Below are 26,746 nucleotides of genomic sequence, written 5' to 3' on the forward strand. Positions count from 1 at the left end.
ATATTGACACCCTGGCTTTGTGTTCCAGGAATGCTGACTATTATGAGAAGATCTCTGATCCCCTAGATCTTATCACCATAGAGAAACAGATCCTCACTGGTTATTATAAGACAGTGGAAGCTTTTGATGCTGACATGCTCAAAGTCTTTCGGAATGCTGAGGTATTTTTCACTGACTTCAAATGTAGATTTAAGAAGTTTGTTCTAGAGGCGCCCTGGCACTGCACTAGCAGGGCAAGGTCACTAGAAAAAAAAAAGAGAGAAATTTTTTCTAGAAGTTTAAGGTCTTTACTCTCTTCTCCTACCAACTTTCATATTTTTGGTTGGGAAAGGCCGTCATTTTTATTGAGTTACCCTTGGGGTGTGTGTTACAGTATACCGAATATTGTAGAATCCTGTACAATGAAGACATTGATATGACCAGAATGGAAAATTTAATCATTCCCCCTAAAGAATAATTTTTGTAAAAACCTAATTTAATATTGAACCTTTTATAAGTATATTATATAGACATTTTAATACATTTAAATAATATGTATGGTTTATTTCCTCAAGAAAATAAGTACATGTGAAATACACAGAAATATATATAGGTAAGTAGTTGGAAATATATCCTGAGGATGGAATTGAAGGGGTGTCACGCTGATAGGTTGTGAAATAGGTGAAGTTCATTGGAGAGTAGGTGGCCTTGAGCTGATTTAAAGGACAGGATGGAATATTGTATGTTGCATAGAAGAGGAAATTATTCAGTGATTTTGAAATACTTTGGAGAAGTATTTGGAAAACAAAAGAGGCTACTAGATAAAGGAAGAGTAAAAGTTAAAACACAAAATGAGAAAGAAAAATAGGGATAAGAATTAGAGCAATCTTAAACTGTAACATGCTTTCTACTGAAACCCAGTTTCCACATACATTCAACACCTGTAGATCTTGTCCTAGATATCTGTAAGACAAATGTAAATGGAGAGCTTCTACACTACATTATACTTGTGATATTAATTCATATTCCATGATCTTGTGGACAGTAAGGCCCTTGACAAGAATTAAATGACAGAGCAATAGAGCAAATGGAAAAATACTGTGCAGATTCTAATTTGAATTTATTTTAGTTCAGTATAAATTGTTGCCAGCTGGGTGCTGCGGCTCATGCCTGTAATCCTAGCACTTTGGGAGGCCAAGGCAGGAGGATTGCTTGAGGCCAGTTGTTCAAGACCACCCTGAGCAAGAGGGAAACCTCACCTCTACAAAAAAATTATAAAAATTAGCCAGGCATGGTGGTATACGCTTATAGTCCCAGCTACTTGGGAGGCTGAGCCAGGAGGATGGCTTAGGCCCAGGAGTGTGAGGTTGCAGTGAGCTGTGATGACACCACTGCACTCTAGCCTGGGCAACAGAGCAAGACTCTGCCTCAAAAAAAAAGTTGTTACCAACTACCTGGCAGTATATTTGATACTATTGAAAATCTATTATCCAAAATGGGAGGATAAAGAAAATCATTACCTCTTCAGGTATGTTTTTAAGCCAAACTGAGAGGACCAAATATGATTTCTTTTTTCTGTTTTCTTCAGAAATACTATGGGCGTAAATCGCCCATTGGGAGAGATGTTTGCCGCCTACGAAAAGCCTATTACAATGCCCGGCATGAGGCATCAGCCCAAATTGATGAGATTGTGGGAGAGACAGCAAGTGAGGCAGACAGCAGTGAGACCTCAGTCTCTGAGAAGGAGAATGGGCATGAGAAGGACGATGATGTTATTCGCTGTATCTGTGGCCTCTACAAGGACGAAGGTCTCATGATCCAGTGTGACAAGTGCATGGTGAGGGTCAGGAGATGAAGCAGAAGCTTGGTCCTGATGAGCATGGTGACCATATTCAAAGAAGCAGCTCATGCCTCTCTTGGCTTGGCTTGAAAGGCTTTTTATGAACTGTAACTTAGCCTTGGTTTCTGTTGTCCCTCAGTGTTCATCATACTGTCTTTCCCCTTTTATATATCTCTCTCTTTCATTTAATCCTTCCCTTATTTTTGTACCTTCCATTTTTTTCTGCCCACTTGCCACTGTACACTTCTCACATAATCTGGACCGAGGAGAATGACAGTATTAAGTATAGTGCTTTACCTTGATAAAAATTAGAGGCAGTATACTCAACATAGCATGGATACAGATAGAGTGCAGTGTATATTAATAAATACATGTAGGGCTCGTGATGAAGGACTCAAGGCCTGGATTTGAGCCCCCCTAGTGTCTCCACTTACTACATGTGAACTCATTACCTTATATGTAAAGTGGCTGTGATTAACACATAGGGTTGTTAGGATAATATTAGAACAAGGGTAAGTAAAAACATTTTGTAATTATAAAGGCTTTCATAATAACCATATCATCGATTTATATTACTTAAGTAATAGTTTGGTAGTATCCTCATTTCTCCTCCTATTCTCTTTCCATCTCTCCATTTTATTTGCCCAGATCTATATATTATGAATCAATCTATGAACTTTGGTGATTTTGTTTAGACAAGTCGTTATTCTTTTTCCTATTTTACCATTTATCTCTAATTTCTCACTCACCCACTTATCCCTTAGTTCCTATTTTGCTTTACCCTGTCCTATTGCTAATTTTTTTATTCTTAGCCTCTAGGACCTCTCTCAATAAGTCTTACCCTCCTTATCCCCCCCAACTGTACCTATTTCTACAGGTGTGGCAGCACTGTGACTGTATGGGAGTGAACTCTGATGTGGAACACTACCTTTGCGAGCAGTGTGACCCAAGGCCTGTGGATAGGGTAAGTTGCCCTCTTATAAAACTCCGATTTGTAAGTAGGAGATATAGCACATGGTATCTCACCTGACCTGCTCCTGCTATGCAGAATTTCCTTTAATAAATTGTTCAAGGCCAGGTGCGGTGGCTCACGCCTGTAATCCTAGCACTCTGGGAGGCCGAGGTGGGAGGATCACTCAAGGTCAGGAGTTTGAGACCAGCCTGAGCAAGAGTGAGACCCCATCTCTACTAAAAAAAATAGAAAGAAATTATCTGGACAACTAAAAATATGTATAGAAAAAATTAGCCGGGCATGGTGGTGCATGCCTGTAGTCCCAGCTCCTCAGTAGGCTGAGGCAGAAGGATTGCTTGAGCCCACGAGTTTGAGGTTGCTGTGAGCTAGGCTGACACCATGGCACTCTAGCCAGGGCAAAAGAGCAAGACTCTGTCTCAAAAAAAATAAAAAAGTTGTTCAAACTTTCTCGTCCTCAGTTTCTTATACTTTACATTGAGAGTAATAATTCTGTCCTACCTTCTCTCAGGAGTATGATCAAAGAGAAAATAAAATACTTAGTAATCTGTGAAAGGAATGGTACTATATAAAACTAAGGGTTTGCCAGGCACCATGGCTCACGCACATAATCCGCATAATCCTAGCACTCTGGGAGGCAGAGGTGGGAGGATCACTTGAGGTCAGGAGTTCAAGACCAGCCTGAGCAAGAGCAAGACCCAAACCCCCATCTCTACTAAAAATAGAAAAATTAGTCAGGGCCGGGCATGGTGGCTCACACCTATAATCCTAGCACTCTAGGAGGCCGAGGCAGGAGGATCGCTCGAGGTCAGGAGTTTGAGACCAGCCTGAGCAAGAGCGAGACCCCGTCTCTACTAAAAATAAAAAGAAATTAGCTGGACAACTAAAAATATATAGAAAAAATTAGCCGGGCATGGTGGCACATGCCTGTAGTCCCAGCTACTCGGGAGGCTGAGGCAGGAGGATTGCTTGAGCCCAGGAATTTGAGGTTGCTGTGAGCTAGGCTGACGGCATGGCACTAACTCTAGCCTGAGCGATAAAGCGAGACTCTGTCTCAAGAAAAAAAAGAAAAATTAGTCGGGCATGTTGGTGCATGCCTATAGTCCCACCTACTCAGGAGGCTGAGGCAAGAGGATCACTTGAACTCAGGAGTTTGAGGTTGCAGTGAGCTATGATGACACCACTGCACTCTAGCCTAGCAACAGAACAAGGCCCTGTCTCAAAAAAAAAAAACCTAAATTTTTTATGAACACTGTCAACTATCCATAAAAGGAGATGCTTATAAAATCTAAAACTTGTTGCCCTAAATATCATAATATCATTTATTTTAGACAGTGGTTTCAGTAGAAAGAACACTGGACTCAAAGTCAGCAAAGGTTAGTCTTGGGCTCACTTTACAGGAGAGAGGGTTATTGCCTAAGTTATTAAGTGGGTTCTTGGCTTGGTTCTGCCATACTTATATATGTGATCTTGGGCAAGGCACCCCCATAAAAGGAGAGATTTAGGCAATATTTCTTAATGGTGTTGCTGTTGTCATTTTTAGGTGGACAATTCTTTGTTTTGAGGGATTCATTTCAGCATGTTTGTCTCCCCTGGCCTCTGGGCACTAAATACCAGTAGCATCCCCCAATCATTGTAATAATTAAAGTGCCCCTTCACATATTCTCAGATACCCCGTAGGTGGCATAGAGCAACCATACAGTTTGTGCTTTGTAGAACATAGTTTGAGATACTTAGGCTATCAGTTTTATCCTCTACCTTCACTTTTCTAGGTTTAATAACTGTAGTTGCTTTCGTTTTTGTTTTTGTTTTTTTTTTTCATATTTGTGGTATATTGAAATGACTAAACAGTATGTCTTGATTGGTTGGGAATTCTAGGTTTTAGTTCTTTTTCTCTTTTGAAGAAGGGTCGGTAGGCTGACTAGTAATTCCAGCCCTTATCCATTGGCTTTCTGCTCTTATCAGGAGGTACCCATGATCCCGCGGCCCCACTATGCCCAACCTGGTTGTGTCTACTTCATTTGTTTGCTCCGAGATGACTTGCTGCTTCGTCAGGGTATGTACACAGGAGTTGACCCTAGTTGTCAAAGCTGATCTTTCTAAGTATCTGCTGTCTGTACAGTAGTCATTATCTCCATATGGCCTTTGATAGCAATAAAAATAGATATTTATATCCTTTAGTCCTTATGCTTACATACATCACCTTTCCACCAGATAATACTAATTGGATGAGACAGAGATGTTATATAGCTAATTTTAAGACTAAGGAAGACACATAGGAAGCCCAAGGAATGGAAGCCCTCCCTCATGTAATTGTCATAGTGTTTGTCTTCGCCATTATACTGCTAGTTTTAACTTTCTGTATTTATATTGTTTCAGATTATAAGTTCTTTCTACATAGAGTTGGGTCTGATAAATGGATACCTAATAGAATTCATACAGGAATTGTTTTTACTTTCTTCTGCGTTCTCTGCCTTCCCAGGTGATTGTGTATATCTGATGAGGGATAGTCGGCGCACCCCTGATGGCCACCCAGTCCGTCAGTCCTATCGCCTGTTATCTCACATTAACCGAGATAAACTTGACATCTTCCGCATTGAGAAGCTTTGGAAGAATGACAAGTATGTGCTGAGGTCCTATCTCTTCCAGCTCTGCCCTACTAGCAGACCTGAATATTCACTAGCATTTTGCTAATTCTCTAATCCTCTCCCTTCTTGATTTTCCTTTTTTAGAGAAGAACGGTTTGCCTTTGGTCACCATTATTTCCGTCCCCATGAAACACACCACTCTCCATCCCGTCGGTTCTATCATAATGAACTGTTTCGGGTGCCACTCTATGAGATCATTCCCTTGGAGGCTGTAGTGGGAACCTGCTGTGTGTTGGACCTTTATACATATTGTAAAGGTAAGTTTTCTGGGCCAGTTTAAAAATGACCTCATTGGCCGGGCACGGTGGCTCGTGCCTGTAATCCTAGCACTCTGGGAGGCCGAGGCGGGTGGATCGTTTGAGCTCAGGAGTTCGAGACCAGCCTGAGCAAGAATGAGACCCTGTCTCTACTAAAAATAGAAAGAAATTATAAAATATAAAATAGAAGAAAAAAAAAACAAAAAAAGAAAAATGACTTCATTGATCCCCTGTTCATTGCCCACCCTATTCTTCTTCTTTTTTTTTTTTTTTTTTAATTTTTGGAGACAGAGTCTCACTTTGTTGCCCAGGCTAGAGTGCCATGGCGTCAGCCTAGCTCACAGCAACCTCAAACTCCTGGGCTTAAGAATCCTTCTGCCTCAGCCTCCCGAGTTGCTGGGACTACAGGCATGCGCCACCATGCCCGGCTAATTTTTTCTATATATTTTTAGTTGTCCAGATAATTTCTTTCTATTTTTTAGTAGAGACGGGGTCTCACTCTTGCTCAGGCTGGTCTCAAACTCCTGACCTTGAGCGCTCCTCCTGCCTTGGCCTCCCAAGAGTGCTAGGATTACAGGCATGAGCCACCGTGCCTGGCCCCACCCCCTTCTTCTGATGAAAGATTCTCCAAGGCTATCTATGAAACTTCAGAGAGATATACTATATTTTTTCTTGTGCGTAATAATAAATGTTAATTCCCTTTTTTAAATTTTAATTAATGTTTTTTAATACTGTGGACTAATTTTGAATTCCAGCTCCACCACATTTTATCTGTGTGTCCTTGGTAATTTACTTAACCTAAGTACCAGTTTTCCCACTGAAAATAGGGATTAGTATCTAGTATATTTTAAAGAGTTTTGTAAAGATTAAATGAAATAATCTATAAAAGCATTTAGCCCAGTTTATGGCTTACAGTAAAAGCTCAGTATATGTTATTTGTTATTATTAGCAGAGTTCAGTCACCTAGTTGTTTCTCTCAGTATTGTAGCAAAATTGTCTGAAAGTATATGTATTTCATTCTAAAACTGACAGACTTCTTGCAACTCTGTGACACTGATGACTCCTCCTTCTCCCAGTTAAAAAAATGTTCATTTACAAATATACTTCCCGGCCGGGCGCGGTGGCTCACGCCTGTAATCCTAGCACTCTGGGAGGCCGAGGTGGGCGGATCGTTTGAGCTCAGTAGTTCGAGACCAGCCTGAGCAAGAGCGAGACCCCATCTCTACTAAAAATAGAAAGAAATTATATGGACAGCTAAAAATATATATAGAAAAAAAAAAAATTAGCCGGGCATGGTGGTGCATGCCTGTAGTCCCAGCTACTCGGGAGGCTGAGACAGGAGGATCCCTTGAGCTCAGGAGTTTGAGGTTGCTGTGAGCTAGGCTGATGCCACGGCACTCACTCTAGCCTGGGCAACAGAGTGAGACTCTGTCTCAAAAAAAAAAAAAAAAAAAAACAAATATACTTCCCTCTTGTTTATACCTCCATTCTTTTCTCATAACTCTTGCATAATCTGCTCTTTTTCCCTTAAAATATTCCCTCACGAATCCCTGTGGCACTCACTACATTTTTCGTTTCTTTCCATCCTATAGTATGCCATTCTGCTCTATATTCCCTTTCTCCTTTGTTGACATTAGTGTTTGGGAACTCTCATTTCTTCTGCAATCACCAAATGCTCAGTTGTTCTGCCTCTCGAAATAGCTAGTGTTTTCCTCTTAAGGGTCTAGCAGCTCTCCCAGTCGTGTGTATGGTGGTCTCTGGGCAGCTCAGGGGGAGGGAAGAGGAAATAAGATCCTTTAACAGTGTTTGGACTCACAGGGAGACCCAAAGGGGTGAAGGAGCAAGACGTGTACATCTGTGATTACCGGCTTGACAAGTCAGCACACCTGTTTTATAAGATCCACCGGAATCGCTATCCTGTCTGCACCAAACCCTACGCCTTTGATCACTTCCCCAAGAAGCTCACTCCCAAAAGAGATTTCTCAGTAAGTCTCCTTCCTTTCTTAACACTAATGTTAGGACAATCTGATTCATGAATGAAATTCACAGAATGAGAATCTTCAAGTGGCTCTCTGGCTCTTTATCCTGTTTCCTTCCCAAACAGGAAATCTTCATCTCTATTTGGGATGTTTGAACAGCATAAATACATTGTTTTGCTTGGGCTATATCTCAGGAAATTGGCGATTACAGTATTACACCTTCATCAGGTTTTCCTTTTTCTCTCACCTTTTTTAGTCTTTGCTGTTGAGCCCCACATTTTTAGGTTTTTGTTTTGTTTCATTTTTCACACTCATAATTTTAAGCAGCAAGTAGAAAGAATGGCTAGAACCCTGAAAATCTTTGGTGAAAATAATTCAATGCGTTTTCTTTTTATGCCTGCATTAAAAATATAAGACATGATCATTATATAAAATTTGAAAAGTACAGAAGCATTAAGAATAAAATCATATATTATTCCACTACCCAGAAAATAACCATTACAGTTTCCTTTTTTTTTTTTTTTTTTTTTTTGAGACAGAGTTTTGCTTTGTTGCCCTGGCTAGACTGCAGTGGCCTCATCATAGCTCACCGCATCCTCAAACTCCTGGGCTTAAGCGATGCTCCTGTCTCAACCTCTCAAGTAGCTGTGACTACAGGCATGTGCCACCATGCTCAGCAAATTTTTCTATTTTCTGTAGAGATAAGATCTCACTCTTGTTCAGGCTGGTCTCGAACTCCAGGCCTTAAGTGATCCTCCACCCAGCCTCCAAGGGTGTTAGGATTACAGGCATGAGCCACAACACCCAGCCAGCATTTTCGTTCTCAAGTCTTTTTCCTGTGTATTTTTTCTTTCAAATATTTGAGAACATATGCCATTATTTTGTGTCATTCATTATTCCATAAATATTTTGGTCATCCAGTCATCTGTTTGCTGTAATAAAACCCCAGCTGAGTGCCTCATCTTTGAGTCTTCTTTTAGTGGGCCTATCAAAATTCATAGCTGTCACCCTGAAATGCTTAGATATAATCTAACCAAAAAGCACACCTATACATTCCTCTTTTTTCTATTATTATTTTTTGAATTTTTCCAAAGTCTTTTGTATTCTCTCTGCCCACCAACAGGTCTTTTCTTCATATCTAGACTTATTTGGGCTTGCTCATTGAATCAGCAGCTCACTGATTAGCTGTGAAACCCCAGCCTTAACTATAGTCATGTGTCCCATAATGTTTCAATTAACAGACAACATATATAATGGTGGTCCCATAAGATGATAATGGAGCTGAAAAATTCCTATCACCATAACCAATACCTACCATTGTGTTAACAATTGCCTACAGTGTTCAGTTTGTATTATAACATGCTGTACAGGTTGTATTAAAACATGCTATACAGGTGTATAGTAGGCTATACCATCTAGGTCTGTGTAAGTACACTCTTTGATGTTTGCACGATGAAATTGCCTAACGATGCGTTTCTCAGAACATATCACCATCATTAAGCAATGCATGAATATATTTATAAAGTAAAATGAAGTAGAGAAATTGTGAGTTTATTCCTTCTACTGTAATTCTGAGATTATAAAAATGCTGAAAACCATTTATAGAAGTACTGAACATCTGACCTTAAAACATAGTCACCCAGTTTGTAAGGGCTTTAGCCCTACATCCCTTATCCTGAGTGGGCCCCAGACCAGATCTAGCTTTGCCAGCTTCTACCATCTGCTTACCTCTTTCTTTTATTCTCTGCAGCCTCATTACGTCCCAGACAACTACAAGAGGAACGGAGGGCGGTGAGTCCCATGGGGGATGTGAGGATCCTAAGGGATTGACCAAGAGCTTGAAAGGAGCATTTAACAAGGAACTACCCACTCAGCTCCACCGCTAAAATTGGGTATTCTCTGCAGAGTAGCCCAAGGTGGTTGGGCAACACTATGGAAGAACTAGAATTCAATAGATGTAATCCCATTATGGGGCCTTAGTTGGGGGAGCAAGGAGGCTTACAAGGAGTAGAGACAGAGAAGAAGATTTAGAACAGAACTGCAGATAACTCAGAAAAGTCTTTTGTAGACGTCTGCAAGCTTTCCCCATTGCCTCAAGGTATATCAGCTCTTGGTGCTTCTGTCAAGAAACAAATGTGGGCCGGGCGCGGTGGCTCACGCCTGTAATCCTAGCACTCTGGGAGGCCGAGGTGGGCGGATCGTTTGAGCTCAGGAGTTCAAGACCAGCCTGAGCAGGAGCGAGACCCCATCTCTACTAAAAATAGAAAGAAATTATATGGACAGCTAAAAATATATAGAGGAAAAAATTAGCCGAGCATGGTGGTGCATGCCTGTAGTCCCAGCTACTCGGGAGGCTGAGACAGGAGGATCGCTTGAGCCCAGGAGTTTGAGGTTGCTGTGAGCTAGGCTGACGCCACGGCACTCACTCTAGCCTGGGCAACAGAGTGAGACTCTGTCTCAAAAAAAAAAAAAAAAAGGAAACAAATGTAGCCAGGAGTGAACAGTTTTGGCTGAGCAGTTTGGGTTCACAGTTTTTCTTTTTACTTATTTTGCTCATGAGAGGGGTATTATTAGAGAAAGAGAATAGAAGTCTTTTCTTCAATTTCTTTATCTGTTAAATAGGGGATTAACAACTGAACCATAAGGGGAAGAAATATTGATGTGAAAAAGAAATTCAGGAAAAGTAGAAACTCCATTTAAATACTTATTTTGGGCCAGGTGAAGTGGTTCACGCCTGTAATCCTAGCACTCTGGGAGGCTGAGGCGGGAGAATTGCTTGAGTTCAGGAGTTTGAGACCAGCCTGAGCAAGAGCGAGATCCGTCTCTACTAAAAATAGAAAAATTAGCTGGGTGTGGTGGCGTGCGCCTATAGTCCCAGCTTCTTGGGAGGCTGAGGCAGGAGGATGGCTTGAGCCCAGGAGTTTGAAGTTGCTGTGAGCCATGATGATGCCACTACGCTACAGGCGAAACTCTGTCTCAAAAATAAATACATAAATACTTCTAGTTGGGCTATTGTGGGTTGTGCAGTACTTTTTCATACTTACGAAGCAATCAGTTATTTTACCAGCCCTGTTAATATTTTGTGGATTCCTATCTCATTTGTGCTTCAGATTCCTGAGAGAAAGAATAAAAGTTGAATTTTACAAATTAATTTTCAGAGAAAGGTATTTATTTGTTCAAATAATAATAAAAACCAGAGTCAAGTTTCTTACCTCAAGCCAAGGCTCTAACAGCTGAACTCCTTGATCTCAAACCATCCTGAGGCCTCTACCCGTCATTCCCCTTTCCTCCCCAAAGTACCTTGCTCAGCCTTGCCCTAAATTCACCCATCCTTCTGGCAGATCATCTTGGAAATCTGAGCGCTCAAAACCACCCCTAAAAGACCTCGGCCAGGAGGATGATGCTCTACCCTTGATTGAAGAGGTTCTAGCCAGCCAAGAGCAAGCAGCCAATGAGATGCCTAGCCTGGAGGAGCCAGAACGGGAAGGGGCCACTGCTGACATCAGTGAGGGTGAAAAAAAGACAGAGGAAAGTAGTCAAGAACCCCAGTCAGCTTGTACCCCTGAGGAACGACGGCATAACCAACGGGAACGACTCAACCAGATCTTGCTCAATCTTCTTGAAAAAATCCCTGGAAAAAACGGTAAGGAGAATCAGGCTCATATTTAGGGTTTAAAATAAATGAGAACTAAGTGGAGAAGGAGTGACTACTTCTGATTACTGGCCCAGCATTGAAAGTATTGTAAGAAAATAGCATAATTCTTTCATAGACTTGCTTTTAGTTATATCTCGGGAGTGAAACTCTTGGGATGATCTCCTCTAGAGAAACCCGCTTTCTCATCTAGGACTAGATAAAGGAGGACCTATTAGGTCAGAAAAGGAATCATTGAGTTCTGTGTTCTCGTTAGAGCTCAAATCTGGAATAAGGAGTGACAGCGGTATTTGATGAGCCTCCTTTATTTTGTTTTCAGCCATTGACGTGACCTACTTGCTGGAGGAAGGATCAGGCAGGAAACTGCGAAGACGTACTTTGTTTATCCCAGAAAACAGCTTTCGGAAGTGATCCTGAAAGAATGAGAACCTCAGGCATCTGGGATCCAGTGGAGCTCATCAGTCCTGCCTCCTGCTCTGTGGGTGTACACGGGTGGGAAGGGTCCGTCCAGACAAGGGGAATGGGGCTTTGTTGTTGACATTAGGTACTTAAACCTTGGAGCTAGTGGAGAGGAAGAGGAAGGGGATCTGTCCAAGACAGTTGAGTTTAATTAATTTTCCTTTCCATTGCTTCACCCGAAGGGTTAATAACGTAGAGAGGAGAGAGGACCACACTGGGGATGACCAGAACCTATTGGTACTTTATAGCACTTGCTCCTCCCCACAGCCTGGGTTTTCCTGTGTCATCCTCAGATCCCACAGGCACTGCTAAAAGGCTGCTTTCCATACCCAGGTGTAACTCAAAATCCAAAAGGATAGGGTCAGGATCTCCACTCCTACCCCATCTGTTCTCTATTGGCTCTAAGAGCTACTCCAGAGACCTAAAACAGAAACAGTAGCTGGGGCCTCTTCCCAGATCCCTAACTAGGAAAGTTTCTCTCTCCGTTTTTGCCCAAACAGGTCAAGGTAAAACGTGAGTTGACAGCTCAAAGCACTTGTAACTGCTGCCCCCTCCCTATCTATACTCCCCCAAATAAAATCATGGGACAGGGAAAGCCCCTATGGGGTCAGAAGGGCAAAGTACTTCTTGTAATTATTTTTATTTGTTTTACTCTTCATAACCTGCCGAACTTTTTTTTCTAATGAGAAAGCCAGGCCCCCGCCAGCACACATGCTGTTTTTGATGCACTGTAGTCCTTGTGTGTCTGCTGTGCTGTGCAAACGGAGATTCAGTTGAAAATAAAATCATTTTAAAACGTACATAAAATAGAACTCTAAACTCTCCCCACTAACAAGTCACTACATAAACTGTTCAACAGTATTCACCTATCAGAGTATTTGTTGTGAGTGTAGATTATCAATTCAAAACACTACTCTTGTTTTCTTAATTGTACAGTTTTCAGTGTCCATTTCTTAAAGAGACAGTGTGTTCTTTTCACTCCTATGCCCATCTTCCCTCCACCCTCCTGAGTGACTTCATCATCAGGAGGTATATCCAGGGTGTCTTCTTCCTTCCTAGTCTCTTGACCAGAAGTTACCAGACTATACTGTCTCTTTAAAAATAAAATTTAAAAAGCTTTGCTTTGTTGTCTTCTCGGACATACATATGCATATACGTTTTAGATGTTCTTATAAGAGAAAAGATGGTTTTTAAATGTGCCAAGTTGTGTGTGTATATATATATGTGTGTATATATATATATATATATCTGCTGCGTGATTGGTAAGCAATACAATAGTAAACATGTCCCCATTACTTTTTCTAATATTGGACCAATGCTGTCCTAATTGTACATTTCCCCTTATGATGACGATGCTCTGACTCGTTTAGGTAGAAACATTGACCACCTTTCATTCCATTGAATCTTTTTTTCTTTTTCTCCTTTGTCATTCTTGAGGAAAAAACAAAACAAAAGAGAGAGGGGATGCCAGTGATCCCCTTGAGCAGAGAAAAAGCAAAATAAATATTTTATTAAAGAAAGAAGAGAATTAAGAAAATAGTTTGGAGTATTTTCTTACTGTAGAGAAGCACTGTACATTACTAAGAGACCTGGGTATAAAATACTCACGTGTGGAGCTGGAAAAATCGCATGTCCAAGCCCGTTTGAGTGGTTTCTTTTGTTTTTCATTGCAGGGAGTGGGTGGGAGGGAGGTGGGACTAGGGGCACTTTGGGGGTCTCCTTTTAGTCAAAAGCAAGAAAATGACAAGAAAGAGATTAAAATTCAATGTTTCCTTTATAGTGTTAAACACTAAAATTTTAAAAAAGATGAAAAAGAAAAAAAACTTTGTAAAATGCAAGAACAGAAGCAAAAGACACTACGCTCTGTCATTTTATCTTTCTTTTGTTGAAAGACTAAAAACTGAAATGTTTTTTAGACAATCAAATGTTAGGTAAGTGCAAAAACTTGTTTTTTCTTACTGTGTAGAAATTAATGCCTTTTTTATTTTTCGGTTATTTTATAATAACGAAATAAAAAGAACCCCCCCAGCTGCCAGGTGGGTTTTGGTGTTTGAAATGCGGGGCAAAGCACTACATCACTGCAAATAGATACAGAGTTAGTCTGCATGTCTGTAGGCTGTGTGATTGCGGAAAATATAAATGCTGCTAATATATTTCCTTTTTACAAAAGCATATCTAAATAGATGATTGTTTTGATGTTAATCTTTGTAAATTATGTATTACCAATTTTAACATTGGATGTAATTGCATAAAAAGCTTGCATCTCAATCCTTGAAAGTCTAGTATTAAATGGAAAAAACTTTTCCTAACTCCTCCGGACTGGTGAGCTTGCTATTTTTTTCCTCTTTTCTACCCTCCATTTGTCTTCTAGGAACTTCTCCATCCTGTTTCAAAGGGGATCTTTCTAAAACCGCATCATCAACATACTGGGCCCCACATGAGCACACTCGCTGCTGTTGGCTACTGGATAAAGCCTTTTCTTCAGTACTAGGATCTTTCTAGTTCAGACCCAGTCAAAACAGCATAATAATCACCCACACTGTCCAGCTGTTGTTAAACACGCCATGCTACATTCTATACCTCCATCCTTTGCACACACATGCATCATCTCATTTATTTCTCATTAGCAGCCTCTGAGGCTGGAAATAACAACTTTAGGCCATATTTTCTAGGCCACTATATGTTAGACCATTTCTGTCATAAGCAGTTTCCATGTAGTCATTTATTAATCCTCACAACCAGCCCTTTTTGGTAGGTACCAAAACCTAATTTTATACATAAGGAAATTGAAACAAATGAGAGGTTAAGTAACTTGCCTAAGATCACATAGTTAATCCTCACAATAGCCCTTTGAAGTTGTTATCCCATTCTGGAGAAGTGAAAACTGAATCTCAGGAAGGTTAAATAACTTGCCAAAGATCACCTAGTACTAGTACTGGAGCCAGAACTCCAAAGTCTATGTGCTCATCCACAAATAGAAAAGTGAGAAATGGCCAAAGTAACCCTAAGGAAGATAAACCCACTCCTGCAAATAACTGGAAGGCCTAAAAAATTTTGTCCCAGACATCGGTCAGACATTTAGACTAGAAATTCAGCTAGAATACAGTTGCTCAGAAGCAGCAAGACAATTGACTTGTAAGAGTTCAATCTCTACTGTAGGGACTTGGGGTTCAAGACTAGGCCAAGGTGCCCCACTGTTACATTAACAGTCTCTTCATGACTGCAAAATCAATGTTGGTGTTAAATTTTCTCAAGTTTATCTTTAATTCTTAACCTTTGTTGTCTATTACTGTTCTAGATAATACATGATGATGTTACAAAACTAAATTTTGTATCATTGTTTGGTCTATTTCCTGTTCTGCAAGGAAGTCCCATTGCTTTGTTAACACCTGCACAAGCGTGAAACCATTATATTAGGCTCTGATTGCCAATGTCCTTTCAAGCCAGATCTCACTGATTGCTCTGACAATGTCATTCTAGGACTCTTCCCAGTTACTAGGATTACCCATTTAAAACCAAGACATGGGAATAGGATTCAGGAGGAGAGGGGAGGCTAAGTAATGAGAAATGAAAGCTCTATGTCGGTGTTTCTGACACTTCAGAAATCGTGGGCCGCCCAAGATTACAGATCTCACTTTGAGAAATACTGGTGCCAATGTCAAAGTAACAGCAGTCTCTTCCATGTCTACTGTTATGTAACTTTAAACATTACAAAAATAAACTTTCTTTTGTGGTAATAATTTGCAACTGAAGAAGCTTCCTAAATTCAAGAATTTAGGTTCCTAAGAAAGAACACAACAGGACTCCCAAAGCCCTCAGAATCCAGTTTGAGAAACATCACCCTAGCAAACACCTGAAATGCAAACTGAGGTCTAAAACTGAGAGGGCAGCTAAAAACAAAGAGCAAAATTAAAGCAAGGAGCAGATGAATAACATGAATTGGCCAGGAATGGAACATTTAATTATTAGAAAATGACAAACATGTGAGGCATTTGAGGAGTCCCACCAGGCCTGCTCCTGAGTACTTCAGAGCTTTGAATCTTAAGATTTTTTTTTTTTTTTTTTTTTTTTTTTTGAGACAGAGTCTCACTCTGTTGCCCAGGCTAGAGTGAGTGCCGTGGCGTCAGCCTAGCTCACAGCAACCTCAAACTCCTGAGCTCAAGCGATCCTCCTGTCTCAGCCTCCCGAGTAGCTGGGACTACAGGCATGAGCCACCATGCCCGGCTAATTTTTTCTATATATATTTTTAGCTGTCCATATAATTTCTTTCTATTTTTAGTAGAGATGGGGTCTCGCTCTTGCTCAGGCTGGTCTCGAACTCCTGAGCTCAAACGATCCGCCCACCTCGGCCTCCCAGAGTGCTAGGATTACAGGCGTGAGCCACCGCGCTCGGCCGAATCTTAAGATTTTTATTTCCTCGGGTCCTCTCTCCTATCACCAGCCCATTGTCTTCAGCCAAGTTCCCAAAGATAAAGGAAAACTTCCTGATTTCTTTGCCATGTTTCACCTCATAGTTCTCAGCTTTCCTCTATCTTTCCTGCTGCCTAGTTACGATTACAGCTTTCTATTCTAACCTTAGTGATTTTTCTTCTGTCTTGACAATGCTTTCAATGATTCCCAACCCCATTCTCGAACCTCTAGAGCATCTTATCGGTTTTATTTCCAAAGATTGAGAGGAAACTAATTCTTAAAAGAGATGTCAAGTTATTTTCCTTTTACATGAAATTATATCACAGGAGTGATATTAAATAGGTACTAAATAGTAAACATGTGACATTTCCTGCAACTCTTTAATCTTTCCGTTCACCTCAGTTATGAATCTAATAAGCACAATTTCTAGGGCTACATCTTCCCTCTTCCCCCATATTTACTCAGGCTCCTAGCATATCAGTCTAACAAAACTAAGCAAGTTTCAGAAGAGAGAAGCACGTGTGAGATTCAGGAACCAATCGGGCTACTTCTCTATCCCTCAGGGAACATTAAGAACTGAACCTGGGCTAGGAAGGAAGCGTCTGCCTTGGGCCTCACATAAGAGGTCCTTCCTCCCCTCCTCCATAGCCTGTGTCCTGAAACCCACAGTGACACACATACATACACACACACACACACATTCAACTCCCACACTTTATTGGGACAAAAGAGGCAGACCATTACCACAGACCCACCCACCAGGGGTGTCCAGGCTTCAGCACCTAGTACAGCAGGAGTACATCATCAATACAGGCAACTGGGAGGGGTGGAGTGGGGAAGATTCCATACACAGGAAGGAGATTAGAGGCCTTTCTAGGCGTGGGAGGCCACGGCATATACCGTACTGGCACAGTCCACTTATGCATGAAGAAAGAGGAGGGCTAGATTTCCATTTTGTAGCCAGGAAGGAAGACGTTCCTTATACAGATGGGAAAAAGGAAAGGGACTGCACAGAGGGCAATTCCTTTTTCTATATTTGGAAGAAGAGCAGATTTCACCTTACAGATGGGCATGGGAGGAAAGAAGGAAAGTTTATTTTAAATATTGGCAGAAATGGATATGGGAAGAAATGTCATTTTGTCAATAGGGAAAATGCTTCTGGGATGGTAGGTTTACATGGATTAGTGTTCACGGGCCATTCCATTCCCAGGTGACAGGAGGGAGACATACGCAGGAAAGGCAAGGCTCAGGGCTAGAGAACAAGGGAGGTATACCCTACAGGCACCAGCCCCTCCACGCCATCCCGCCCACAGCGGAGCCAGTCTTCATCCACTGTGGCGATGACACGCAGCACATCCCCGCACTGGAAGCTCAACTGGTCAGGTCCTGTAGCAGTGTGGTCACAGAGAGCCCGAACTGCCCTGAGGGGAGCCAGAGGAAGAGGCTGGGATGAAGTGAGGTGGGGGTGCCCAGCCATCCCCAGGCCTCACCCCCTGCCCCCCACTGTATGGAGTGTCCCTCTTGATTCAGCTCAGCGAACACTGACGGGGCTCTGGAAGAGACCTGGAGACTATCCATCAACATGTCGATTCTACCTGGGGCCCTAGTCCTCTGCTGGGCACCAAACCCACTCTCCAGCTGCTTATCTGACACTATTTGCACTTCTCTCAGGTGCTTCAAATTCAACATATTCAAACTAAATGACTCTCTTAACCCTCCAAACCAGTGTTCCCTATAGTGATAAATAGCGCCACTTTCTACTCAGTTGCTCCTGGTAAAAACCTGGGCATCTCGCGCCTCACATCCAGCCCATCACCAGAATTTGTTTAATGTTTGTATCTCGTACTACTCCATCCACTCTTTCTCTTCAACTCTACTGCCACCATCCTAGCTAAGGCCTCTGTCCTCTCTCTGGACCACTGCATGTAATCTAACTGGTCTGTATGAATCTCTCTCAGCATCCTCCCAAGCCCCATTCTCCACATGGCAGCAATCTCTAAAACACAAGCAAGCACATCACTCCCAGGCTAAAGACCATTCGAGGGCTCCCACTGCCTCAGAATAAGTGGGTGACCCAGCCTCACCATCACCGCTGTCCGCATCCTCCTAATCCAGCCACAACCTGTCATGCACCCGCAGTTCCTCACACACCACACTCTGGCCCCCACCTTTGCCTCCTGTTTCTCCTACCAGATGCATAAGCCCACGTCATCACTGAGCCTCCCCTGCGTCCCCAAGCCTGAGGAAGAAACCTTGTCTACTGCCTCAAAGGACTCAAGTCTTCCTTTTCTCATCTTAACCACACTGCAGTGTAGTTGCTCATTTATTCATCGGTATAGCCACTGGACTACGAGCTCCTTGAGGGCAGGGACTCCAATCAATATATTTACCCTTGTATTCCTTCCCCTAGCATAATGCTTGGCACATAATAATTATAGTCATGCACTGCATAATGACATCTCAGTCAACAACAGACCATATATATGACCGTGGTCACTTGAATTCTAATACCATGTTTTTACTGTACTTTTTCCATGTTTAGACACACAAATACTTACCACTGTGTTGCAACACACAGTACTCAGTACAGTAACACACTGTACAGGTTTGTAGCCTGGGAGCAATAGGTGATGCCACACAACCTGGGCGTGTAGTAGGCTACACCATCTAGGTTTCTGTAAGTACACTTTATGATGTTTGCACGACGAAACTGCCTAAGTGCATTTCTCAGAATGTACCTCTGTCGTTAAGTGACGCATTACTATACTTGAAAAATACTGCTCAATGAATGAAAAATCAAGATGCTTAATTCAATGGACTAGAAGAACCCAAAAGAAACAAGACCCCAAAGTAGGAGCAGCCCCTGGTGCCAAATTAGAAGACTCCACTAAAGGGATCCACAATCCCTCGGTGTACACACAATAACAAAAGACCACCACTGGGTCCCTACTATGTGCCAAATGCTCTTATAAAATTATATTTAGTCTTCACAACAACCATAACAAAGGTATTAGAAATTATCCTCTTTTTACAGAGAAAGAAACTAAGGCTCAGAGAAATTGGTGTCACACTGACAATAAACGGCAAAGATGCAATGCAGACTAAGTTCAGGGTCTTTTAGCTGCCTCCCATGCACTCTGTGAAGACAGAAACGCATCTACAGCCCACAGCAGCGCATCCTCCCCAGTCCTTACCTGTGGGTCTGCGCCATGCTGGGCACTGAGGCCAACAGCTCCTCAGGAGGGTTCTCGGGAGGTGCCCCCCGCCGCACCAGAGCCAACACACTCACTGTTGGGGGCAGCCAGCTAGATGGCCTCCTGGAAGAAAGGGCACAGGGTCACAGAGTCATACCACCTCCAGAAAAAGAACCCAAGAACCCAGGGGTTTGGAGGGAGGGAAAGCATGAGGGGCCTATGGTTCAAGAGGTCAGGGTGGGGACGGGCGCTGTGGCTCATGCCTGTAATCCTAGCACTCTGGGAGGCCGAGGTGGGAGGATCGCTAGAGGTCAGGAGTTCGAGACCAGCCTGAGCAAGAGCGAGACCCCATCTCTTTAAAAAAAAAAAAACAAAAAAGAGGTCAGGGTGGTCACTGCTGAGGGCAGAGTGGCAGTTGTGGGGTGCAGATACCTTTAGGATGATTAGGAAGATGCCAACAAAGGTCTATAACACCAAAAGTCACAGGGAGCCTATGGAACCAGCAGAGTCTATGCAGGCTCAGAGAAATCCGGAAGATCACTAGAATACCTGAAGCCACTAAAGAGCCACCAATGGCTAAGCCTTAGAGGGTCGGTAATTTTTTCTTTTTCTAAAGGACCAGACAGTAAATACTGTTGGCTCTCAAACAACGTGGGTTTAAACTGCATGGGTCCACTTCTATGAAGATTGTTTTCAACCAAACACGGACCAAAAATACAGTATTCTTGGGATGAGAAACCCGTGTATACTGAGGGCTGACTTTTCGCATACCCAGGTTCTGTAGGGCAGACTGTGGGACGTGCCTATGCACAGGGGGCCTGGAACCAACCCCCACATATGCCCAGGGATGACTATATTTTAGACCCTAAGGGCCAACAGGCAAAATCAAAAACATTATGTAGGTACTTATGTAACTGTTAAAATGTAACCATTTGAGAAAGTAACGATTTTTAGCTCTTGGCTGTAGAAAAACAGCCAGCCTCCATCCTGAAGAGTTATAAAGTAACAGAGTTTCAAATGAGGCCACTAGGGGATTTGAGAGGGAGTCAGAAGGTCATGGAGGGGACAAGGAACCCCATTACCTGGACTTCAGGGCTCCACTCTCATTTTCTGCGGGGCCCCCAGGCACTCCAAATAGTCTCCCCAGCCACAGGCCTCTGCCTGGTGCTGCTTCCTCCGCAGGGGGTCGCTCCCGCACACCTTCAGCTGCAGTCCCATGATGCCCGAGTCCCCACCGGGGAAGAGGGAAGCCCTCGGTGCCCCCAGAGGCATAGACCCGGGAGGCCTGGGTCAGCTGCTCCCACCAGCTGCCTGGTATGGGAGGGCTTGCGGGGGCTGAGGGGTCCGGGGCAGCCTCCCTGGAAGCTCCCCGAAGGCTCTGGGCAAGCCGCCCGCCCCAGTGCAGCATGGCCTGCACAGTCTGCTGCAGGGCCGGAGGCGGGCCTGGAGGGGCAGGGGCCTGAGGCGGGCCCAGGGGCAGGTGGTGGTGGTGCTCAAAGAGGAGGTCCAGGTGGAAGGTGAGCACCGACAATGGCTGCAGCAGGAGCAGCAGCTCTGTGGACAGGGAGGGACAGCTGCCCCGGGCCAGGGAGAAGAATCCTGTGGGCAGGTACAGGAGGGACAGCAGGCCTGGAAAAGAGCAGGTCAACATCAGTTCCTGCCCTGGGTCTAATCCCAGAGGACCCCTCCACCCCCTGCCCCCACCTCAGCACACCAGTTGGCAAACACCCTCCTAGGCCTCACTCTGCCGGGCTCTGGGGCAGGGAAGGAGAGGGACAGGGTGGGATACAGGACTGACACTTCCCTGCCTGCAGTGTGGAACCTGGCCTGGAGAGGAAGATGCGTGTAGAGCAGATAGTGACAAATAACTGAGGAACGGTGTACGGGCTAGAAAGGAGAAGGACGGGAGAGCCACAGGAGCGCTCACAAAACAGGGCTTTAGAGGTGGGCCTCGCTGAGAAAGCTCAAAGGTTGAAGGAAAATCTGAGGAAGCGGAGGAGCAGGGAGGCCTGTCCTAGGTGGAGGAATTGCATAGGCAGAGCCCTGGGGCAGGAAGGCCCAGACTGTAGACAAGACCAGTGAAAGCCTGAACCTGGAGGGCAGAGGCCAGATAAGGGTCTTCCTAGGGGCAGTGAGAGATTCCTTGGAAGAGTTTTAAACAGAAAAGCAATAAGATCAGAGATCTGGATTAACACCACTCTGGCATCAGTGGGAACCAGCAGGAGAGATACCAGCCCACTAAGCCCATTCCTTTCCACCTGAGCCTCTGACCTGCATCTTCCTGGAGACTGGAAAACCACAGCTCCAACTGCTTAGTGCTGGGGGAGAAAGGAAAGAACAGAAGTTCAGGGTTGGCAGATGAGACTGGGAGAGAGTTCTTCTTCTCTAGGGACACAGGGTACTACTACTGTGACCCCACCCATGAGGCCGCTGCGCTCCCCAGGTCATGGAAGGGGCAGTGGGAAGAAGGCCACTCACTTGAGGAGGCCCAGGATAAAGGCATGGAAGCGGCTACGGCTGCTGCTCAGCGGGGCCAGACGGCTGACCTGGCTGTACAGAGTTCCCAGGGAGCGGGTGCTGGAGCCTGAGGACAGGGGGTGCGGTCAGCCAGGCTCCGGCCCTGCCGGGATCTGGTCCCGGCCCTCCCCGCTCACCTGGCTTCACCGACGCCTCCACCACGCTCCAGGGGCTGCTCCTGCGCTGCCCGGTGATGAGGTCCTTCTGGAAAGGCTTCAGCCCATCCGCCACCAGGGCGTGGAGCGCCGGGCAGAGGGTGGTCAGCACCAGGTGCCCCACGTCCGGGCTCAGCCGGCTATCCCCCAACTGGGCCTGGAGGCGGCGCGACGCGGGTGTGTGCACAGATCCCTCCAGCCACCTCCCACCAACTGTTCCTGCGCCCTCGGAGCTACATTAACCTGCTCGTCCCCAACTTCCCCCCCCCCCCCCCCAGCCACCTTCACCTTCTGAACCAAGTTCCGGGCGGCCCCGAAGTGCGAGATGATTTTATCCACTGAGGCGCTCACGGCTATCAGAAGACCTGGGGGCGGGGAGGGGAAGACGCCTCAGAGCCCCGGCTGCCCCGGGCGCTGCCGAGGACGCGGACAGACGGCTTCATGCAGTTCGACTCGTACAGCCTGACAGAGGAGGCCTGAGTGAGGGGCAGTTCGTTCAGAAGCCAGGCATCAGGGCGTCCTACCTTTTTTCTGCTCCTGTAGCTGGCCAGTCCCACTCTGGGCTTCTGCCATCCACATCCGCTGGGCCCCGGGGACACCGGCGAACGACCAAGAACTACGGACTAGGGTAAGGAAAGAAGCACGCGGTGACAAGGGGTTACTCCCAAGGACTCCGGGCTCCCGCACAGGTCATCTCCTGCGAGTCCGCAGCGCCCCTGCCCCTGAAGGGTCTTGGAGAGGGGCGCGGGGCCGCGTGCAGCACAGGGCAGCTCGACCCGAGCCCCCGCGCGAAATCCTATACACATTGCTGCACTCGCTGTCCCCCACCCCGGTCCCCTTTTCCCTTCCTCAGGGCCCAGCTCCCACCTCCTCGATCCCGGAAGTCCCGGAGCGGGACCGCCTCGCTCACCTCCCGCCTGCCCCGCTGGGGCCTTTAGGGCAGGAGATGCCCGGGCGAGGGGAGGGAGGGGCAGCCCTGCGCCCCGCCCCGGGCCCGCGTCCGGCCCGCGGAGACCCGGGGAGCACGTGGGGAGCCTGGACCAATGGAAAGACAGACAGACGGAAAAGGGAGGAGAGACCAAGGGAGGCAAGACCCAAGGATCGGGAGGCTGGAAAGCGCCGGAAAGGGGAAACCTGGGTCCCACGCCCGCATCTCAGTGGAGGGAGCCCCCTTCACCCCACGTGGGGCGGGACCCATGGGGATAGGAGTCGCCAGAACCTCTGGTGCCAAGGAGCTTCACCCTCCACCCTTCCCGAGCAAGGTGGGGGTCGGGCCCGTACTGCACTGGCCAAGGAATTCTACAGAGGGTGTGACCCAAGGTCCCTAACGATGGACTCGCTGGGACCCTCTAGACTCAGCATGCTTAGCGGGGATGCTGGATAAGCCCGCGTCCACTGTGCCCGGGGCGGGCCCGGAGGGAGAGGGGCCGGGTCACGCAGCGTGGAGAGCAACAACACCCGCCCCCCCTGCACGAGGAGCAAGGCCAGGCTCCCGAGGACCAATGAACTTGCTCGAAATCTGCCGAAGTTGAATGGTGGGACCAAGCCGGTAACACCGGAAAAAAGCTTAAACAGAGCTGGACGAGGGTAGAAGGGGCCTTGGAGTGGGCGGGGAGGCCTCGCCCGAGGCGAGGCCCGCGGGGCTTGCCCGGTCCGTCTTACGTAGCCTGGGCGGAGGCGGTGGGCTCCTGATCCAGCGAGGGGCCTTCGGCGGACGAGGTGGCGGTGGCAGCGGGGGGGCGGGTACCTGGCGGGGTGGGGGAGCCGTGGCGGGGAAGGTGCTACTTCTGGGAAAGAGCGGGGATAGCAGCAGTGCCAGCTCGGGGCTGGCCAGGCAGGGCAGGGCTCCCCGAGTCGGAGGCGAATAGGCTCCCACCGGGGACAGGCGGACAGGCAGCAGCTGCTCCTCTGGGGGGCTTGCCGCCCCCAGCAGCCGCAGCCCGGCGCCAGGCCACGCAGCCAGAGGCGCCAGGAGCAGAGACCCAGCTGCGCCTGCACCCCCACCCTCCAACAGGGGGCGCCCGTCGGCCGAGAACCGGAAAAACAGAGGCCGAGGGAGCAGGAGGGGACCGGCTGCAGGCGGGATTGGCGGGGCCAGGCGCAGAGGGGAAGGAGGGCAGCGGGATGGGCAGCCAGGCAAGGAGGGGCGGGAGAAAGAGGGAGCAAAGAGTTAGTCCCGTAACCCAACGACCCACCCAGTTTCCCTTTCCCGGAGCGCTCCCTGGCAGAAGGGGCGGGGAGGATGGCTGACACAGAATGGAGGGGAGACAGGGAACGGGTTGGAAGCTTTGGAGGTGGGGGCGAGGCCGAAGCCCAGCCCTCCTCCTGCTTCTTGCTTCCTCTTACCCTCGAGACCAGCCTGCGCACTGGGTTCCTCCGGCTCCTTCGCGGCTGGCGCCTCCTGGCCAGCCGCGGGGCTAACCGCCCTGCCCTCCTCCGGCTGCCCCTCCGCTATGGGCTGCAGCCCAGGTCGGTTCTTCTTCCTCCGGGGAGGGATAGGTGGGGGTGGGGGCCGGGGCGGGACCAAAGCCCAGCCAGCTGGGGGGTCTCGAGGCGGGACTGGCGGGGGCGGGACCCGGCTTCGGGACCGGAGTTCTTTGAAGGTAGTGATTTCCCGGGCAGGTGCAGAGGAGCTGCCCAGCGACGCGGTGGGGGGCAGCTCCGTATCTGGCGAGAAGACTATGAGCCAGTCACTGCGATCTTTCTTGGCCTGGGGCAGGAGGGGCAGCCCCGGGCCCCGCTTGCGCTTCTGGGCCAGCTCGTGGAAGGACGTGATTGTCCGGTGGGGGACCGGCTCCTCGCTGACGTCACTTCTCCATCCCCCATCAATTTTCCCTGCTTCTGTTTTCGAGCCAGAATCATTTATTCCTGTGTTGGTTTTCCAACCAGAGTTGAATTTTCCAGGTTCAGTTTTCCAGCTAGAGTTAGTATTTTCGTTGATTTTCCAACCAGAGTTATTGTTCTCGGTGATTTTCCATCCAGCGTCAGTTTTCTCTGTGTCAATTTTCCAAATGGGGTTAATTTTCCAACTGGGCTCCGTTTTCCCAGCATCGATTTTCCCATCATCCACCTCTAAGAGCTCGGAGGTAGGGAGGTCCTGCTCCCCATTCTCATCCTCTTCCTCCAGGCCTGGGGAAGGGAGGTCCTGGCAGGTGGTCAGGGCGTTGCAGTTCGAGTCCAGGCCAGGGCCGGGTGGTGAGGAAGCTCCGGAGCAGGAATCAGGAGAGCAGCAGAAGCTGTCTGGGGAGCAGGTGCCAGGGCCTGCTGAAGCCAGCGGGGAGCCCTGCTCCAGGGGGATGATACTGGGCTGAGGATGGGCTTCCTCATCACCTGGGAGGTCCCGCGAGTAGACGGAGACTGGGGACTCATCGGGGCTGAGATCTGAGCAGGAGCTGAGAGAGGAGGAGCAGCCAGGGTCTGAGGGAGAGGCAGCCCCCTCCTCCTCCTGCGATGGGTCCTGACGGTTTTCTAGGCCTGGCCCATGCTCCTGGCAGCATCGGCAGGGCACGGCTGGGCTGTTGGAATTGGCGTCCACCAGAGGCCCACTGCAGGGGCCCCTGCTCTCCTTGCCCCCGGTGTCTCCTGGGGGAGGAGGCGTGCTCAAGGGCCCCTCCCGTAGCTCGGGACGGCGGGACAAGTGCAGGCCCAGGGAGACGTGCTGGAGGTGGATATGGTTGAGGTTGCAGAGTAAAGCCCTCTGAGGGGACAGCATGGTGCCAGCAGCGATGAGATGGCCTCTAGAGAACCAGGAGGATCGGGCCTCTCACATCCACCTACCTGGCAACCACAGGTACAGACCTAGAAGAGGAGTGGTGAAACCCAACCAGTGAGGACTCGTGCCGCTGGAAGGACACAGAGGTGACTGAGGGCAGGAGCGGGCCTGGGAAGGCTCTGGCTGCTTTGAGTGATATTTAAATAAGATGCAAATCACCATCGACTGGCCATTAGTTTCCACTGCAGTGTTTGCAGGTGGAATCCAATGTAACCCCCCACTCCCCAGGGAATGGAGCGGGGAGGGTCAGAGTATGCGGCTGAGCTTTGGATCTCCAAGACGGGCGGGGGCCCAAACTGGGCCCCCAGGTCCTTTCTGCAGCAATCTGGCTCTGCCCTCCAGCCTACCCCTTACTCCGAGAGAAAGAGATCAAGGGAGACCCCGCCCAGTTGCCCCAAAATGAGAGGGTGCAACACAGCAACACGCGGAGTTTGGCTGGTTAATGCAGGAAAGGGGCGGGGGCTGGGGGGCTGGGGAGAAGGATGGAGCAGCTGTCAGCATGTCAACTCATCTGCAGGATGCTCCGCGTTTCCGCCAGACTCCAGCCTGTGCCCTCACCCTTGGAAGGGCGGTGTGCGTGTCCATTCTCTCCGCATTCATCTCCATCATTCAGCCACCACCCTACCCCTTGTCTATTCATTTTTACTGCTCCCCTGTCCTACCACCCGTGTGCTCTGATCCATCCACCCACACCCACGGGCAAAGCCCGCCTCACCAGGGTCCTCCTGGAACCGTTCCTGGCTTTAGGCTTGTCGGAGACTCTCCGGTCCCGCCCGGCGGGCCACCGAGCGGAGGAGAGGGGAGGGGCGCTAGGACAACACTCTTTGAGCTGCGCAGCCGCACCCCTCCACGCATGGGCGTGGCGTAGCTCAGACCCACCCCCCAGCGCTTGACGTCTTGCCGGTGTCACCCCT

The 26,746-nt window shown here is 47.3% G+C and overlaps 2 protein-coding genes and 1 pseudogene across 8 annotated transcripts in view; 2 read left to right on the forward strand and 1 right to left on the reverse strand.

Annotated features, from left to right (window-relative positions):
* The window catches only part of ASH1L (ASH1 like histone lysine methyltransferase), a 189,274-nt gene extending 175,181 nt beyond the window's left edge, over window positions 1-14,093 (forward strand). For both annotated transcript variants that reach the window (XM_069480458.1, XM_069480459.1), the window contains exons 19-28: window positions 29-161; window positions 1,568-1,816; window positions 2,697-2,783; window positions 4,755-4,845; window positions 5,272-5,410; window positions 5,522-5,694; window positions 7,513-7,679; window positions 9,424-9,464; window positions 11,015-11,316; window positions 11,645-14,093. In XM_069480458.1, the coding sequence (XP_069336559.1) occupies window positions 29-161; window positions 1,568-1,816; window positions 2,697-2,783; window positions 4,755-4,845; window positions 5,272-5,410; window positions 5,522-5,694; window positions 7,513-7,679; window positions 9,424-9,464; window positions 11,015-11,316; window positions 11,645-11,736 (1,474 nt within the window). In that variant the 3' untranslated portion in view covers window positions 11,737-14,093. The remainder of the gene's footprint in view (window positions 1-28; window positions 162-1,567; window positions 1,817-2,696; window positions 2,784-4,754; window positions 4,846-5,271; window positions 5,411-5,521; window positions 5,695-7,512; window positions 7,680-9,423; window positions 9,465-11,014; window positions 11,317-11,644) is intronic.
* Window positions 14,094-16,890: 2,797 nt separating this feature from the next.
* RUSC1 (RUN and SH3 domain containing 1) lies at window positions 16,891-26,648 on the reverse strand. Of its 6 annotated transcripts, none has more exons than XM_069480466.1 (10): window positions 26,548-26,648; window positions 24,407-25,858; window positions 22,585-22,683; window positions 22,349-22,425; window positions 22,043-22,217; window positions 21,867-21,972; window positions 21,660-21,706; window positions 20,471-20,699; window positions 19,389-19,511; window positions 16,891-17,615 (listed from the first exon to the last, which is right to left on the reverse strand). In XM_069480466.1, exons 2-10 carry the CDS (start codon window positions 25,770-25,772, stop codon window positions 17,447-17,449), a joined length of 2,391 nt encoding a protein of 796 aa, XP_069336567.1. In that variant the 5' UTR covers window positions 25,773-25,858; window positions 26,548-26,648; the 3' UTR covers window positions 16,891-17,446. The 6 variants fall into 6 exon arrangements, with proteins under 6 accessions (XP_069336567.1, XP_069336566.1, XP_069336569.1 ...); XM_069480465.1 differs by having other exon boundaries at window positions 20,471-21,017; XM_069480468.1 differs by lacking the exons at window positions 24,407-25,858; window positions 26,548-26,648 and adding an exon at window positions 22,971-23,583 and having other exon boundaries at window positions 20,471-21,017.
* Window positions 26,064-26,725, forward strand: LOC138390356 (putative uncharacterized protein RUSC1-AS1; annotated as a pseudogene).
* The last annotated feature ends 21 nt before the right edge of the window (window positions 26,726-26,746 follow it).

This window comes from Eulemur rufifrons, chromosome 8 (genome assembly GCF_041146395.1).
Source record: "Eulemur rufifrons isolate Redbay chromosome 8, OSU_ERuf_1, whole genome shotgun sequence".
Classification (NCBI taxonomy): domain Eukaryota; kingdom Metazoa; phylum Chordata; class Mammalia; order Primates; family Lemuridae; genus Eulemur; species Eulemur rufifrons.

Excerpts from the sequence above, each read along its gene's own strand:
- RUSC1 (XM_069480465.1), bottom strand. The coding sequence starts at position 25,772 with ATGCTGTCCCCTCAGAGGGCTTTACTCTGCAACCTCAACCATATCCAC. Across the intron at positions 22,684-24,406 it reads TGCGCAGGCTGGTCTCGAGG|TCCGTAGTTCTTGGTCGTTC; the intron begins GTAAGAGGAAGC and ends TCCTTACCCTAG. Across the intron at positions 22,218-22,348 it reads CCCGGAACTTGGTTCAGAAG|GCCCAGTTGGGGGATAGCCG; the intron begins GTGAAGGTGGCT and ends CGCCGCCTCCAG.